This window comes from Barbatula barbatula (assembly GCF_947034865.1).
Source record: "Barbatula barbatula genome assembly, chromosome: 21".
Lineage (NCBI taxonomy): Eukaryota > Metazoa > Chordata > Actinopteri > Cypriniformes > Nemacheilidae > Barbatula > Barbatula barbatula.
Window position 1 is genome coordinate 9,869,740 of NC_136784.1, and position 17,744 is coordinate 9,887,483.

Here is a 17,744-nt window from a genome sequence, read left to right on the forward strand (position 1 = left end):
AGAAAAAATGCTTTGTACATTTCTTTGTTCTATTGAACAAGTATGTGGAAAAGCTATGAATGACTTTGGTCAAATCCTCTAAAATGATCTCTAGATCATTAACAATGTTAATCATTTAAATTAGTTTTATAATAATTTTGTTTCCCTCTTATGTTCACAACCAGAACATTGAGTCTTCCAAAGCGTTCCTCTTTATTTGAGTAATTCTGCACAACCAGGCAAAGAAATTAAGACTTGTTTACAGACGAACCAAATAAAGAACAATAAATAGTATTTAATGAAGATAATCAGTTCTCTATTGTTTTGAACATAACACACATCAGCTTGGTAAAGTGGCATACAGGTGAACCAAAAAGTCAGAATGTTGAACCTGTTTGACGTTGGATCATGAATGCACATAAAATGTATTAACTCGGGACCTCTGTTTTAAATTCTAAACCCCACCTTGTTCATACAAAATTAATACACATTTACAAAGATTTACAGCATGGAATCAAGAATAAAGTCAATAGGAAGATACCGCCATCTCACCTAGAATAAAAGATCAAATGCATTTGTTTATGGCACAGACAGATACAGTACAAACAGGGACATAATGTACACATGAGGTAACTCGAGTCTTGGAAGCTGATGTCTGAAGGTCACAATGTAACTTTATTTGAATTAATGAAATCTGTAGACTAGCTTTGAATCATTTTTTATTGTCTTAGTTATAAGGGAATTGCTTGGTACTTAAACAAATTTGGTGTCATCCTTGTTTTTACTTTTTTTTTATTTGGATCACAAAAACAGCACCTTTGGTTGAATAGCATTCTCATAGTTCTAGTCCAGGGCACGTGATGATGATGATGATGATGATGTCACCGGTGATGTCATCGGGAGTGTTCTCACATCTCTAGTGTGTGGTGGGGACAGAGCAGCAGCGACCAACATTGCCGCCGGTATAAATCACACAAACACAAACATCCGCAATGCCAGGCAACAACTGTTCCCTCCCCCCTCACAATAGTGTCCAATGAAGAGAAGTTCTCCTCTTTTCATGCCTCCCACTATATGTCCCCCCTTTCGTCATGGTTCTCTCTTTCTCTGATGTTCTCATGGCCCAGTAGAGGGCTTGATTTAAGTGGACGGGCCCTTCACTGTTCCTGCCTCTTGGAGTCTTGGAGAAGTATAGGCTGAGGCCGCCAAACATGCAGCCGCTTCACAGAATCCAGGGAGACCAGGAAAACCGGCCTTTCCGGGATGACCTGCTCCACCCGCTACACCCTGTGGTCCTCTCTCACCGGGCCTACCGTCCCGTGCCACACCATCAAGACCTGGAGGACCTGTTTGAGACCAAGGCAAACCTTGTTCAGATCAATTCATATTCAAAGGTTTCGGTCTAAAGCTATGTCTCTTTCACAGTGAATGTGATTCATATTTTTCTGATTGAATAGCGCCGTCTTAAGAACTGTTAAAGTGTATTTTAAACTTGCCTGGCAATCCATGTGGTCCCGGTTGGCCAGGGTGTGGTCGACCAGGATCTCCTCTCTCCCCCTTAGCACCTCTCTTTCCTATAAATAATACCATGGCCAGATGGATGATGACGTTTGGGTATCTAATAACATTTTCTCAAAAGCAACTATATTTGGAAGACATGCTGGTCCACCTTTAAGGCCGTGGTTGCCAATCTGTCCCGCGGCACCGATCATGCCAGGGATACCACGAGCACCAGTTAGTCCATGAGGACCCTGAGATCCAGGGGGCCCTGGTGGTCCTGGAGGACCTGGGGGTCCCATCACACCTGCTCCGCCCAGCACTGCTCTCTTAGAACTCACTGCTACTGCAGCTAACCTCTCTATTAGAAAATAATTGGAAAAAAGTGTTGTTTGTATGACGTGTATTTGCTTGAATTTATGATAATATATATATATATACTGTATTTAGGCTTTAAATGCAAATTTTCTGTATATGCAAAAACCTGTAAATGACTCTCTTTTGTCGAACACAAAAGAAGATAGCTTGAGAAATGTATTGGTTTTGTGTCCATACAATGGAAGTAAATGGTGGACAATATTGTTTACCAACATTCTTCAAAATATCTTCTTTTGTGTTCTACAGAAGAAAGGTTTAAAATGGCATGAGGGTTGTGTAAATAATGACAGATTTGTAATTTTTGGGGAACTGGCCCTAAAGGGGAAGTTCAAGTATACAGTAGGCTATTTTTAACTATACCTTATAGTAAGTATAGTAATATCAATGTATCAATGTACTAGTAGTATACTTGTAAGTGTTCAATTACATTCATACAACTTGAGAATAAACTGTCCCAATGTTTAGTTTATAAAAGTATTCTTTTAAGCCTACTTTAAGTATAAAGGTTGTACATTTTTAGTACATAAACGGAAGGTTAAAGTATCCTTTCTTATTGTTTGGTTTATAAGTAGTATAATAATAGTACACTTAAATCAATGTATTACCTTTTTTGTAAGGACAGTCTTTTTAGCAGAAAGGTCACATATATTTAAAAACACTAGCGATGTGTAAATATATGTTCTACAGTGGTCAAAAACTGTGAACGATTCAAAACCTAAGCATGCAGTACAAGCGTCTCCTCGGATGAGTAAATATCATTAAGATAACAGCCCAGAGCTGGACAACACCATCTGTAAATCATCTGCTGACCGCTTCTCAAGATGTCACAGCGGTCCACATCTACTCTGCCTCCCAATGAAGAATAAAATAAGTCTCTGTGTGAGAATGTATAAACAATTGTGCACTTGCACTAGCAGACTGGGCGATTATGCTGTGGAATAGCGTGAGCCGAGAGAGGTTATCATGGGTCACTTCAGGTCATCTTTAGCCAAACGAAAGACCAGAGAGCAGAGACGGACAAGAACTGTGTCTAATCAGAAGTCAATTTTGAGCTGCAGATAAAAATGTGCTGACTGCGCAGTTTGGCAGAGAAGCTGTCCCGGAGGAGCGATGAGTTTCACATTAATACATCTCTAGGTTTGGATTTAGCTCTATAGATTAGAGCTGCCCTCTTTCTGACACGCTGATTACAGTCCGTTTGGATGCTAGCTGTGTGTATTATTCTGTTTTAATGCAAAGAACAATGATTGTTACTCACCTTGAAGCATCTTCAGGACCACATCGATGATGTGCTGATCCGAAGCGTCGCGACCCTGGAAAATGAAATCAAAGGAACGGAGAGGCATAGCAATGAGGAATGTGAAGCGCATAATTAAAGGAATGAAAAACATAGTGTCGGGGTCTGTCTGCCTCATCCCTGCGTGTTCTCATTATATTCTGAAAGTGTTGTATATTGTGCTGAGTACTGCATTGCACTGCAACCTGTCTGACTGCTGCAACACTTCAGCTTTGTTGTGTTGAGGAATAAAATGCTTCCCCCTTGTAACCAGTATTATTCTAGTTTGATGCCAGGATTAAATGTGCCGCCGTTTCGCTCAGAGACTCTTATTTGTTATATAATAAACTGTTCCTCTTTGTCTGTCTGTCGTTTAAAAGTTCAACAAAAAAAAGTGGCATCATTTACACTTGTCATTTCAATCCTGTATGAGTTTCTGTCTTCTGCAGAACACAAAAGAAGATACTTCGGAGAATGTCGGTAACCGAACAACGACGGTACCCATTCACTTGCATTGGTTTTGCATTCGCACAATGGAAGTGAATAAGTACCGCCATTGTTTGGTCACCAACATCCATCAAAGTATCTTCTTCTGTGTTTTGCAGAAGAAAGAATGTCTCACAGGTTTGAAAAGACAAGTGGGTTAATAAATGACATCATTTTCATTTTTGGGTGAACTGTTTCTTTAACTGGGCCTACTTTCATTCAAATGGTAGAGAAGAGCTTAAGTTGATGGTGTTGGACACTCACGGCTGGTCCTAGTATTCCTGGCATGCCTGGAACGCCTCTCTCTCCTGCAAGGCCACGTGGACCAGGTAAACCTGCCGGACCTTGGTCTCCTGGTTTTCCGGGATCTCCGGTGACGCCGTTGTGCCCTGGATCACCAGTTACACCTTGCTGTGATGGCGATGCAGAAAATTAAACAAAGTACGAAAAAAACATATTTACTGTTTATTCAAATGACTTCATGTGGTAAATATATAAATCATTGTTATAAAGATGAAATGTGGAATTTTTGTGGTACTAGCACCACCAAATGGAACAAAAAATATATGTGCTGAAGAAAATGTGTATGATATAACAGACCAAATAAATCATTGAAGTTTTTTAACTTTCCCTATATTGGTTAAGCTATTGGTCAAAGGATTCTGAGGTGTCATGAATGTTCTGGGGTGTTGCTGTGTGGTTGCTAAGGTAAGTGGGTTCTAGGACAGGGGTCCTCAAATGTTTCATTCCATGACCCACCTAGACAATACAATCTATCTTAAGAGCAAAAACATTTTAACATCCTCAGAAGCTTTCTGTTTCAAAGGTTCAAACAGGTACTGTAAAAACGTAACATACAATTGTTCTTGTAAGAACACCTGTCTTATAGCTCTGCACATTACTTTAGAATGGAAAGTAAACATGTTTATTTTTTTCCCACACCATTACACAAAACCGACTTCAAACTGTCTATTTCAAGTTGTTTTTATTCTCTTGTGCTGTCCTTACCTGACCTTTAGGACCAGGCTCACCAGATTGTCCCTGTTGGATGAAAAGAAACAATTTTAAAAGCGTTTATTTGGAAGCTGTGACATCTATTAAATGTCTCCAGACCGCGGTCTTTATTTACCTTCTCACCCTTTTCTCCAGCCAGACCCTCTACACCAGGATCACCCTATCAAAGACACACAGGTAAAATCCATCAGTGTCATCCGAGGCAGTTATTTCTTTATGATGTGCACTGTGATATACTGTTTCCATTTTACTCTATAAATATGCGTGTGTCATTTCTCGGAAGGTCTACTCACGATGTCGCCCTTCTCCCCCACTTTTCCTTGGAATCCCTATAAGAAAATGCAGTTGTACATCAGACAGTTTCAGTGTCAGCCTTAATGGGCGAGGTACAAGGAATTTATTATAGGTAATATCTTACTTTACCTTATACTCTCAAAGCACACTAAATCAACTGGCTTTTACCACCAATATTCGATGTATTAAACGGCAAGGATATTGTAGATTAAAGGACAACAAACATTAAAGTGTCTATAAGAGGACGTTTCACATTAGATTGAGGGATATTATTTTGGAACGTGTACATGAATTACAGTTAAGGGGATGTCCTCTACAGCAAAGACATTGCAGTGAGAGGAATCACGAAGGAAGAGTGCCACCATGTGATCGTGCATCAGAACTGCAACAAAATAAACATAAGGATGATGCCCTGGTATAAATGAGCTTTCATGTGTGGAAACTCAAAGTTTTTACTATACTTATAGGTCAGATGTCAATATTTGGTTGTTAAAATACCGCTTCGAAGTTAACATTTTTAAAGCAGTTTTCTTTAGTCAGGTGAGTGAATTGTCACATCCATGACAGTCCCTGTTATTCCTCATAAATGGGCACATGAATCCATCCGCTCTACATTTGTTCTCTCCATTATTATTTCTGGTTTGCACATTTTAATTCAACGAAAAAAAAGTATGCTGTATGTCAAACATATGGCCTTTTTGCCACATTCATAACACATACCTTTTTTATCTTTTACAATAGAAAGCTTGTGCATGCATAGACTAATATAATCTATCAACAGGGGTCTAGTAAAATATAAAACAAATAATTCAACACATTGGTAATACATACATTTTGTATATGTAAAATTCTGAAAATGTCACATCAATAACGCTGGAATTGCCCATGTGCATTGGTTTGGTCACAACCCATACCTTGTCACCCTTGGTTCCAGTTAGACCCTGAGCCCCTGGGATGCCCATGGGCCCTCTCTCTCCCTTACTTCCCTGTTAAAAGTAAGACAGGGTGAATGAAAGATTGAAATATTGACATGGCATGACACGACTTTATTTTCTTTACATTTGCACTTATTGATGTGGTCAATGTCAAAATATTTCAGAATCTTTTTTCTTTATATCAAACTCTTTTATATCTTTATGTCAAAATTACATTTATAAAATACCTGAAAGAATTTGAAGCAGAAGCAGATTTTAATCTTATATCTGAAAAATAATGAAACTATATATGAAACTTACAGGCAAACCAATTATCCCAGAAGGCCCAACTGCTCCTCGTTCACCCCTGTCACCCTATGAGACGAAGAAGAGAAGGTGAGAAAGAACATTTTCTCCCATTTAAAATGAAATAATTTGTCAATAAGGATGGCAAGGTCTCACCTTTGGCCCTGGAACTCCCTCCATGCCAGCTTCACCAGGAGGACCGGGTTCACCCTGAAAGATTCATTCAAGCAGAACATGAGATGCTGAGAAAACAAAAAAGATGTTTGATTGTGTCGAATGATCTGACATACTTGAGGTCCAGAAATTCCTTGCATTCCCATCAGGCCTCTGGGTCCTGGCTCACCCTACGCACAAAATGTAAATATTTACAATAAGTCAGTGACCAGATCCTTAAGTATCCAAAATCCACATCAAACACATGAAAATGCGCATGATCTCACCTTGATTCCCCTTTCACCCTTGGTTCCAGGGCTACCAGGTAAACCCTACAAGACAGTGAAAACAGCATGAAGATAAATAAATGAAGTGACCCCCGAAGACCACTGTGAGGGTCTCTGTGTCTTTCTCTCGGTCTGTGCTGATAGCAGGACAAGGCAGCAATAACTCATCCTGTGAGGGTGGGCTTCTGTATTATGTCTAGCGCAGGTACGTTATAATGTTTTGTATCACAACCAGCATGCTCCATTACCCCAGTCACCAGTAAGATTTGATGATGATGAATTGTTAGCAGGAACAATTTCATGGGGGTTTAAGCTCCAAGAGAGCGAGCGAAGAAGTGTCACGCTGAGGATGTAACCAGAAATACACTAACCCTTCTTTATTTCACAAAGGGAACGGAATGATTTGGGCGTGGAGCATTGTGAATTCCTCACACATCTTATTTGTATATATTGGATACTGTTAGGAAAAAATATGAAATTATGGAATTGCACTTACAGGATCTCCCTGGTTACCAGGTGCTCCAGGTCTGCCATTTTTTCCTCCAGCCCCCTATAGACAAACATACAGGAATATGGTATTTATGAATCAATTATATTAATATACAGCTGTCTAGACTACTCAGTTGTGATTGGTCAGACAAATCATATCCAAACATTATACTGTACATGTCACAAGTTTCTGCGTGTACAATGACGGCTGCTGCAAACTGATTTTACAGCTTTCACTTTGATTGACTGAAAAATAAACCATTCATACCTTTATTCCTGGGATGCCGGGTGTACCATCTTTTCCATCAATTCCAGGAAGACCCTGACAATGAATGATAATCAAAAGAGTAAAAAAGTATGTTCCAGACATTAACCATCAAAAGATCTTTTTTAAGTCTGACTAACATTCTCTCCCTTCTTTCCGACCCCTCCCTGAGGTCCACGAATGCCACGTTCTCCCTACAAGGAAACAACAGTTATTCCTTAAAGGATAGATGGATGATAGATGGATGGATAAATTGATAAATGGCCAGATAACACTTACAATGTCACCTTTTTGTCCAGGCTCTCCAGGTGGTCCTTGGGGTCCCTCCTCACCCTGAATTTCGTAACAAGCTTAATTATGTAGTATTCTTAGTCAGCTATGAAAAATAATACATACAAATACCAAACACACAGACTTACAGGGCGTCCAGGGATGCCGATTGGTCCAGAAATGCCTTTATAGCCACGTGGTCCCTGTGACAGAGCAAGTACTGAAAATTACTTGTAAGAAACAAGAAAACAATTCTAACAAACGATTCTGTGGAGATTTGGCCACTAGACTTTAAAGCCTAGACATTGAATGATATTGTGTAGTGTTTGTGAAGTGCCTTCTTAGAATACAACTAAATGTGTGCGTATGGATCAACGTGTGCATACAATACTGCAGGAACGCTACAGTAAAACTATCACTATAAAGACTGAAGACGAAGAGTACTTGCCATCTCGCCTTTGGGTCCCACCATTCCTGGATATCCTCTCAAACCTTGGGGACCCTAGAGAGATTACAGATATTTTATGTAGTGGTCTTAGAAAGTTCATAGCATTTACTGTACACATACAATTTCTGAAAGGGACAGTTAAGTTCTCCCAAAAATGAAAATTCGCTCTTCATAATTTACTCGCTGTCAATCTTGCTTGTATCCAAGCAGTTCTTGGCCGCCTTTGACTACCATAGTAGGATGAATTACAATGTCATTACAAAAGTTTCCCTACATTCTTCAAAATATCTTCTTTTGTGTTTAACAAAACAAAGACATTTATAAAACAAATGCCATGGTTGTCAATGGTGGCCAAGAACTGTTTGGTTACAAGCATTCTTCTAAATATCTTTCTCTATGTTCATCAGAACAAATACATTTATACACATTTGGAACAACTCGAGGGTGAGTAAACAATGACAGAATTTTTTAACATTTTGTGCCATGTCGCTCCTTATTAGAAAATGAACACAATCTCAAGTAGGTCCTTTTATTCAACATTGTGAACATTTTCATTTTTTGTGGCACATTACTTGCCATGATATAACATTTTTAAATGGCTATTGGCTAGGCGCAAAACGCAAACCAAAACAGAAATGAATACATTACTGGAGGGCCTGGTATTCCTTGTTCCCCGGAGATTCCAACAATACCCTTTGAACCCTGAGAATACAGAACACACAGAATGATACACATTCTTACATTTACAGTAACAAAAAACTGAGGCTAGCTCAACACAAAGGCTTCATCAACATCATAAGCTCAATCCAAAACATGTACTGATAAAATGTGTACCTTGAATGCACTTGAACGTTGGAAAATGTGTCACATTTAAACAACTTTATTTCACAACTTTTATTTTAGGTCACTGTCTCTAGCATTCCGTTGATTGTCTCCTCTGAGATGATATCTCATTTTGTTTTGTTTTTCACATATGTTTAATATGCATGACAAAGTTGGTTATGCAGTTCTTCAAACAGGGCTGTCCAGAGTTTAATAGTAGATATTAAAGTCATGCAATGCTTCCCAAAGACGTAAAACTTAAACTTGGGCAGTCATGCTCTGCATTACACTCAAATCCGCTCCATCCCATGTAGTCCATTCTAATGTCCTTGTGGGGCTAATTATGTCTGATGAATTCACAGCACACTAGCTGGCTGGTACCTGCCGGACCCCATTTCCTTTCATCTGGGTCAATGTGTTCCGTCTCAGCCTCGCACTCAGATTAGTGTCACTTATGTGCCTTGAGGGGCTTTATTAGCACATAATCCTGCCGTGTTCGTGGACTATGAATGTGTGTTTGAGAGAGATACTGGGGAATCTTAAAGCAGGTTCATTTTACTACTGATTCAGTATGTGTTTGTTATCTGTTGCTCTGGATCCAGATATTTGGGGCAGCATGCACATTAACTTTAGGGAGTAATAAAAATACCTTTTATTATATTACTTTAAAGATGTATTAAAATGAACAACCACTTAAAGCTATATGCTATTTAATAAGTTTAAATTTTTGATAGTTGCAAGCATAAAAGCTTCTCTCTACAAGTATTTATCTACGCCCTAGAAATAAGATACAATCAGGGTTGCCAGATATGCATGTGATTGGGCTACTTTTAAACTGTTGACGATGTTTGTTTTTTACATTTATATTTATGTATTTGGCAGACGCTTTTATCCAAAGCGACTTACATTGCATGATACTATACATCTGTATTTGAGTATGTGCAATCCCTGGGATCGAACCCATGACCTTGGCTTTGCTAGCGCCATGCCCTAACCACTGAGCAACAGGAAAGATGTTTCTATTTATTTTGTGGTTTATAGATAGATACATTTTGTTCATTTTGGTCGTTTTTATATATAGTTTAGGGGCTTTTTGCCTTTAATGGGAGAGGAGAGTGGAGAGACAGGAAAGCGTTGGGTAGAGATAGCGGAGCTGGACTGACACACTACTATACATCACTACTATACTATACAAAATTGTGTGCAATGCATTACAGTGACTGTAAAATGTCTACTATAGTGACCGGAGTGACATTTTTGGATTTTTGGTATTTAGGATGGGATCATTGGACTAGTTTTTAGCTAGCTTTGATTGGGTTGGTTTTGTTATGCAGATCTGGCAACCCTGGATACAATTTATTTTATAATTGCATGTTACATAATAAAGTTATAATGTTGAGTAAAAGGGAAGGCATGCCACTAATAAAGCTTAAATGTATCTCATAACTTTAGATAAAAAAATATTTTGGTTTAAAGGTCCAGTGTATGAAATGTAGCGACATCTAGTGCTGAGGTTACAAACTGCAACCAACGGCTAACTCCACCGCCCCCTCCCTTTCGCAGTACGACGGTGGCTGGCACAGGATTAAGTTGTCGCTTTTTTGCTTCTTTCCCCAAGGAGATAATGTAGTTATGAAACACGCTCTCTACGGCAGTTTGTCCTTATAGGGCTACTGTAGAAACAACATGGTGAATTTCATGTGAGGGGACCCGCGGTGTATTTAGATAGAAATAGCTTATTCTAAGGTAATAAAAACGTAACGCTTCATTATGCAAGATCTTTATACACCTCTAAAGGCATAATTATGTGTATTATATTGTCTTTATGTCCATAGATCCTCCAAAAAACTTACACATGGGACCTTTCAATATTAAAATGTATCGAATAAAAGATCATACCGTTTTTCCAATACTTCCTGTATCTCCGAATACCCCGGCACGACCTTTATGTCCCTGAGAGAAAGAAATGCATGACCAGCCATTAAATTCTATTCTCTGAAGTGTATCAACCGACAATAAATATTCTCTTTTAAGCTTTCATGGGGGAAGCACATAATACCCAGTACAATTACTCCATAGTTTGTTACTAACCTTCACCCCCTGTAGTCCCTGAGGACCTTTCGGTCCAGGTGGACAGTTGGTTGGACACTAGAACACAAATCAGTTATACAAGATAAGAAAGAAAATACAAACTTTAAAAACACTTTCTATACAGAACACAGCCAAGACAATCGCTCTGAAAAATTTTACTTCAAGCCATCATAGCTAAGAGAATAAAGCAAAGCAAGCGTTCTGATTTTTTCTCAACCCCAGACCAGAAGCCTCCCATTTGCGGTAAATGGATGATAAGGATTGATCCAGGCACTAAAGGGCTCCAGCTGGGCGCTGTGCTGGAGAAGAAGCAGTCAACCAGACAGCCACGTGACCCCCTGAATGCCGAGCAGACTCCTGGCAGGCTGGCGGCAGATCACAGCACTGGGACCACACCGGCTCTTGATCCAGAGAGGTGTTAATGGGCAAAAGCCTTTGATGGCACCCATTTAATGAAGCTCATTAAGAAAATCTATGAACACCGAAATCAATAAGGGGTGGGCAAGATCTAACAGGGCGAATGGAGAGGGACACTAAATACAGATAAGGTCAGACTCTGAAAGGACAAAACATAAGCTGAAAGCCAAGGAGGAAAATGCATTAATGTTAATGGTAGTCATTTTAGGATATAAATTACAACCATTTGTAAGAAGGGTAATACGGCAGTCGAGGAAATCGAGGAAAATTGTGAACGTGATGCAGTGTGAATTGGGTCGGATTATATGTATTGATCATGCAAAGTTCAAAGTGTCGCATCGCAGAGAGCGTCTTACCTGGAAGTCAGCACTGCCTTCCTCCAAACCCAGAAACTTTCCTGGTGGACCCTGAAAACAGATGGAGTCAAATTGAGAAAAATGGATGTCAATGCAGACGGATGGTAAGAAAAATGTTTGAAGAGTTTATTTATTATGAAATAAACAGTTGAAACAAGTTCCCTAATGGGTGCTTTTGAGAAACGAATTTGAATGAAATAAAGCGGAAAGAGAAATAAAACGCATGCCAACAAGTCTGACAATGATTTATTAGTCCTACAACTTCTTTCACAGAATTTAATTTTGAGATTCTCTGTTAAGAATTGCTTTTCAAAATAAAGGAAATGAAATATTGCTGTATAACTTACAGGCTTGCCTGAAGGTCCGGGTAATCCTGGGGCTCCAGGACTTCCCAGAACACCCTATGTGATTAGAGATGGAAGAGAAACTAGATGTCAGGTCAGTCATCCATTTAACTACAACGTAATATTTTCCTGTTAGCATTAGAGTCACGAAAGGTACAAGAAAAAAACAGTTAGGTTTAACAATTAAAGTTTCTTTTTTCCACAACTCATCTGTGCAGCACTAGTGTGTTATTATGAAGATGTATTGGAGCGTGACCCACTTTTGGTCCAGTAGACCCAATTTGTCCCGGAAGTCCAATAGGGCCTGGTGCTCCCTGTGATGAGATAACAAATAGTGAAATTAAATGTTTGTTTATTAATTTCATACAAGTGTGATGTCAAGTCTACAAAGAGAAGGAACCTATGTGGGCTAAGAGAGAGATTTGGATTGCAAAAGCATTGCGGTTATTTTTTCTAAAAAACATGCAATAAAACACTTTTGCAGATATTTCTCACTGAATGTCATGAATTACTGATCCTCAAGTTGTTCCAAACCTGTATAAATGTATTAGTTCAGTTGCAACTGAGATTTCTGGTGGACCATTGACTATCATAGTTTGTTCCATTAAACACAAAAGACGAGATTTTGAATTATTTAGTAAAACAAACAATTCTGGGGCAGCTTTGACTACCATTTTTGACTACCCCAGAAATATCTGAAAACATCTTTTGAAAAATATTTCCTTGTGTTCAACAGAACAAATGACAGATTTGGAATTACCGAGGGTGAGTAGTTCATGACTTCATTTTCTCTTTAAAATATATACCGTCATAAACACAATCAAATCTCTCATTGCGAGGGACTTCCCTTTTTGCTGAATTCCATTTATTTAACCCCCTCTGCTAAAACCATGCTTTTAGATGTACCACCTTCTTTTCACACTCCAATCACAATCAATCCCATTTGATAAAGTCCCACCCCACATTTTCTTCTTGTTGAATATCCTGTTACACATGGAAATACATGTGGTTGACCTTGGTTACTTACAGGAAGTCCGAGCAGTCCAAGTCCCTGAAAACAGAATGAAAACAAGATTAGCAACAGAGTTTAATTTAAGCATTAGCACACTCAATGGGATATGACAGGAATCATACTGAAAATCTAAAGATATAGTTATAAAAGGCTAGTCCTGGAAAGATGATTTTTCTTTGCGCTACAGCTCCACCTAGTGACTCTTTAAAATCACTTCAAGTGGTCTTACAGTAAATATTATTTCTTCTATGACTAATACTGATAATATAGTTATACTTACAGCAGGTCCTGATGGTCCACTTGGCCCATGTTTACCCTGTAAAAAGCATTACAAATTAGAAATAGTCTTATCTATTATCCACTTCAAGAATAATAAGAGCTGGGATTATATGTTACATACATAGTGTACAGTATACACTATTCACTATATGCATTTTTGTTATTAATCTTATTATTATTTTCAAAACTGGGAAAATCATTATGGAATAAATTGAAATGTAATACTAGTCTCTCCAAATAATATTTTTTGTCTATTTTCTATATAAAATCTGTATTTTGTACTGGTCGGCCAAATGACAAACCTCATGAATTAAGCATTGTATGCTCTCTATGCCTCTATAGAGAAAAAATGCATTTTATTGTTTATATTTCTTCACCTTTGGTCCAGGATTACCCCGCGGGCCCCTCTCACCTTTAGCCCCAATCAAACCCTAGAGAGATAATGGGAAATAATTTAAAATAAACAGTAACAATTTATGAAATGATAAACTTGGTCATGTTAACATTAGTCACATCTGTAGAGTCAAGCAGACCAATGTGTTATAAATATGTGAATAGTTTTAATCGTTTATATTTTCTGGTGTAAAGCGATATTGCAAACTACAACAGATACAGTCAAGCATGGTTTCCTCAGATCTGTGAGACAAACAATTAAATGGCACAGTCCAATGTTGACATTTCTGCTTCAAAAGAAAAAAACAGGGATTCCAGAGTGGATTAACTTAATCCAATAAAGACTGTTTGCTTTTCAGCATGTGACCGAGGAAGTCATGCCCACTGAGACTTGCATCCCATTTCTCACTCTTTCAAAATGCAGGTGTAAATAAATGTAAAGCCCCTGCGTGTTTTACAGGTATGTGTGAACATGACGTGATGTTGAATGATACATTGATATATCTTTTATCATTTGTGCATATGTGATCACAGCCAAACAACATTTTGCATTTCCATATGATTTATATCTGATCTACACTTATACATTGATTACTGTTGGACTCACATCAATACCATCCTCCCCTGGAGCTCCATCGGGACCAGGCTCACCCGCTTCTCCCTTCTGACCCTGTAAAGTGGTTCACAAATGATTATTTGAAAACACTTTTACTTCAGGTGTGATTTATAATGTAGTTCTTAAAATGCACATTATTTATCATCTGTGGTCACTACTTACGGGTGGGCCAAGGGGTCCAGGAGGGCCCTTCTCACCCTGTAGATGGTAAAACAAAGTCTGAGAGTTAGGGGAAAAATAACTTTATTTTACAAGAACACAAAAAGTGTTTGACTTGTTTGTACAAATAGATAACAAAGATAATGATTATTCAAATGTAATCCCAAAACAAATGTTTAAGACAACTACTGTAATAAATAAACCGTATGGTATTATCCTGATCAAACAAGGACAACCTCATATATTACATGCATTAGTTGACAAGTTAACATAACTCAGTTGACATAAACTCAGCCATTCCAGAATGATGTTAGCTTGTGCTATTATCATTGGTCAATAAATAAATAAAACCAATATACAAAATAATGAGTAACTATAGGGCTATTGATGGTTGTATGTTAAAATACGTATGGCCACACCCACAAACAAGCTCCTCCTTTGAACCGCTTACAGCTTTCCTGTAGCTCGTGGTAAGAGCATTGCATTATAGGACAGGTTGTGGGTTCGATCCCAGGGGATTGCAGATACTTATGTAAAATGTATAGGATAATGCTGTGTAAGTCGCTTTGGATAAAAGCGTCTGCCAAATGCCTAAATTTAAATGTAGTCAGGCTGTCTTGTTATATATTCTGTTTAGCGTTCTTATACTAAATCCCGCTGTGATTGAATGCCAACTTCAACTGTCTCAAATAACCAACAAAATCAGCTAGCAGCTCTCTCTGGGACAGAGTCTTCTGCTAACAGAACCCTTTTGTGTGACTATTTATATTTCATGCGCCCTCTGTTGGCAAGATTTTGGTATTGCAGATGAGAGTGGGGCCCATGAAACTAGGTGCACAATGGCCGTCTTTATACCACCTCAACCTGTGATACAGTCAGGCGGCTCAAATACTCACATCAATGCCGTCGGCACCAGGAGTTCCTGCGGGGCCAGTGGGACCAGCGGGGCCCTGGGGGCCGGGTGGACCTGTCTAAAATGAAATACACAAACACGTTTTTGATTAAACATTGTTACTTACAGCTTCACATTTAAGCATAACTCAGATATATATTTGTATTATTTATTACACTTAAGTGTTTGTTATAAATGTACAGTATGGCATTTAATGAAAAATCACTTAAAGGCTGAATGTGGATTGTGATAATCCTGTGTTGGAAAACAGACAGACTGGCTATATTTACTCACACCCTCCCCCATACAGCAATTTAATTTTGTCGGTTTATTAGACATTAGACTATGTTAAGGCCCAATGACAACACTAAAATATAGTTTCCTTGCACTGGATTCCTATAAAATGAGCTGCGTGCAGAAGTTTGGTTTAATGTTGTCTTTTCAGATGTAACAAGTATGTGTTATTCTGCTGAGAGTGGTTTCAGGTTCTGTGTTGTATTTGAATAGGAATCCCAGCAGTGCATGTTCAATGGACTCTTTGTTGTCTCTCTCTCTCTCTCTCTCTATTTTCAATCTCTGTTTATTTGTCAGATCTTCTCTTTCTACTTTATATGCTGTTTAGGATTTCAAAATAAAATAAAGCGATTAACTGACTTAATTCTAGGCCAATAAATTCCTTTGCAGCTTAAGAAATATACTTTATAAAGCACACAATCGCTTAGGTGATTTTTTATAGAAATCTATAAACAGGTCCTCTACCAAGCTATAATGCAATTAGTGTATTTCATACACTACTTTAGTACCATCTTGACTGACAGTTCAGTTCAGTTCATGCTAAATTCACAATGCCAACCAACAAATGTATTAGATATTGTCAAGAGCATCATAATAGCAGATAACCAGAGCCAAACTCACCACTTGAGCCAGGGCCAGGCACAGCGCCTGCAACAGGACCAAACTTCTAAGGATAATAAAGTATCTAGCCATCTTGAAGTTCAGCTCTATGATCCCCAAAATTCAAAAGTCCAAGCAGTTCCTTTGCCACACTCTTTCCTGGCTTCTCAGCCCAGGATGGTGGATCCAGGGAAAAGGTGTGCGTACGTGGGTGCGTGTGCCGCCCAGGACAGGGAAGAATAACACGGTGGAACTGTGGGGAGGAATGAAAGAGGTGTAACCCAGCCCATCAACCAGCCCCTGAGAACTCGGGGAGCTCAGAGAACCCAGCACACGGAGGACCGGACAGACCTGAGAAGCCATCACCAGCTAAGGGGGCGGAGCTTTACGCTGATTGTCCATTCATGTTTTGGCAACCAACAGAACCCCAGAAAGCTTACTGGACCTCAGCATGGTTCTCACACTCCCCCCGTCTGAATTCCTGGAGGAGAATGTACGATATGTACACAGGACATCCACACTGTAAAAAATGGTGTGTTGACTTTACTTAAAATATATGTGTACCATTTTTGCATCATGGTTTTTAAGTATATTCAAGATTTTAAGTCAAAATAACAAGAAAATATTTGTTGCGTTTACACAAATATATGAGGCCACTTTACCTTCTTCCTTCATAAATTATGTAGCACGAGTTCAATCAACCCGCAGTGCCCTTGTAGGCTGTACTTAAATATTTCATCAATTTACCTAAATGTTCAAATAGCATAGAAAATGTATTATTGTAACAAATAGTATTGAATTAACTGATTTCTGATTTTATGTCAGTCATTGAATGATTCTCCACAGAAGCACAAAGCATACTGCATTTCTGATGCGTGTCTTCCTTACTGTGGTAAAAAATACGACCAAACACATTCACTTTATGCATACTTTTCAGTTTGTCTTGTAATTTATATTTTTGTGTTGCATGAACAAAGAATTCAAGAAGCTAAAAATTGTATCATTTTTTAAAAGTGTTTATAAAAAATTTAACATTTGTTTATTTTAAGTGGAAGCTATGTAACATTATACAATATGGTTGTTGAGACAACGAATCACTTTACAGGTGTTGCTTTGTGTAGCAAATTTAGGATGTTTTTTACTTGTATTTTTTATTGGCTTCATGTGAATTCATATTTTTTATTTAAATGCATTTATTTATTGTGCAATGACTTTTGACTAACTGATTTTAGTGGATGTAGAAAGTGGTGCCATTAAAAAAAAGTAAATATTATGTTTATCTATAGCCTATGTTACGACTGTAAATAAACGGAATGTCAAATTATAGATGCTATTCATCTTTGTCATACTCTTAGTCATCGTGCGCTATATATATATAAAAAAAATGTTTGACTTCCATTCGACAAAAAGCAG

At 38.4% G+C, this 17,744-nt stretch overlaps 1 protein-coding gene across 1 annotated transcript; it reads right to left on the reverse strand.

Annotated features, from left to right (window-relative positions):
* Positions 1 to 170: 170 nt before the first annotated feature.
* Positions 171 to 16,666, reverse strand: col9a2 (procollagen, type IX, alpha 2). Its single transcript, XM_079484105.1, has 32 exons — positions 16,353 to 16,666; positions 15,442 to 15,516; positions 14,549 to 14,584; positions 14,378 to 14,440; positions 13,755 to 13,808; positions 13,379 to 13,414; positions 13,114 to 13,137; positions 12,347 to 12,400; positions 12,090 to 12,143; positions 11,743 to 11,793; positions 10,970 to 11,026; positions 10,778 to 10,831; positions 8,705 to 8,758; positions 8,057 to 8,110; positions 7,758 to 7,811; positions 7,618 to 7,671; positions 7,479 to 7,532; positions 7,342 to 7,395; positions 7,081 to 7,134; positions 6,585 to 6,629; positions 6,435 to 6,488; positions 6,301 to 6,354; positions 6,160 to 6,213; positions 5,839 to 5,910; positions 4,924 to 4,959; positions 4,746 to 4,790; positions 4,625 to 4,657; positions 3,881 to 4,027; positions 3,113 to 3,167; positions 1,649 to 1,837; positions 1,476 to 1,553; positions 171 to 1,325 (listed from the first exon to the last, which is right to left on the reverse strand). The coding sequence occupies exons 1-32, from the start codon at positions 16,422 to 16,424 to the stop codon at positions 1,120 to 1,122; spliced, it is 2,076 nt and encodes a 691-aa protein (XP_079340231.1). The 5' UTR covers positions 16,425 to 16,666; the 3' UTR covers positions 171 to 1,119.
* Between the last annotated feature and the right edge of the window lie 1,078 nt (positions 16,667 to 17,744).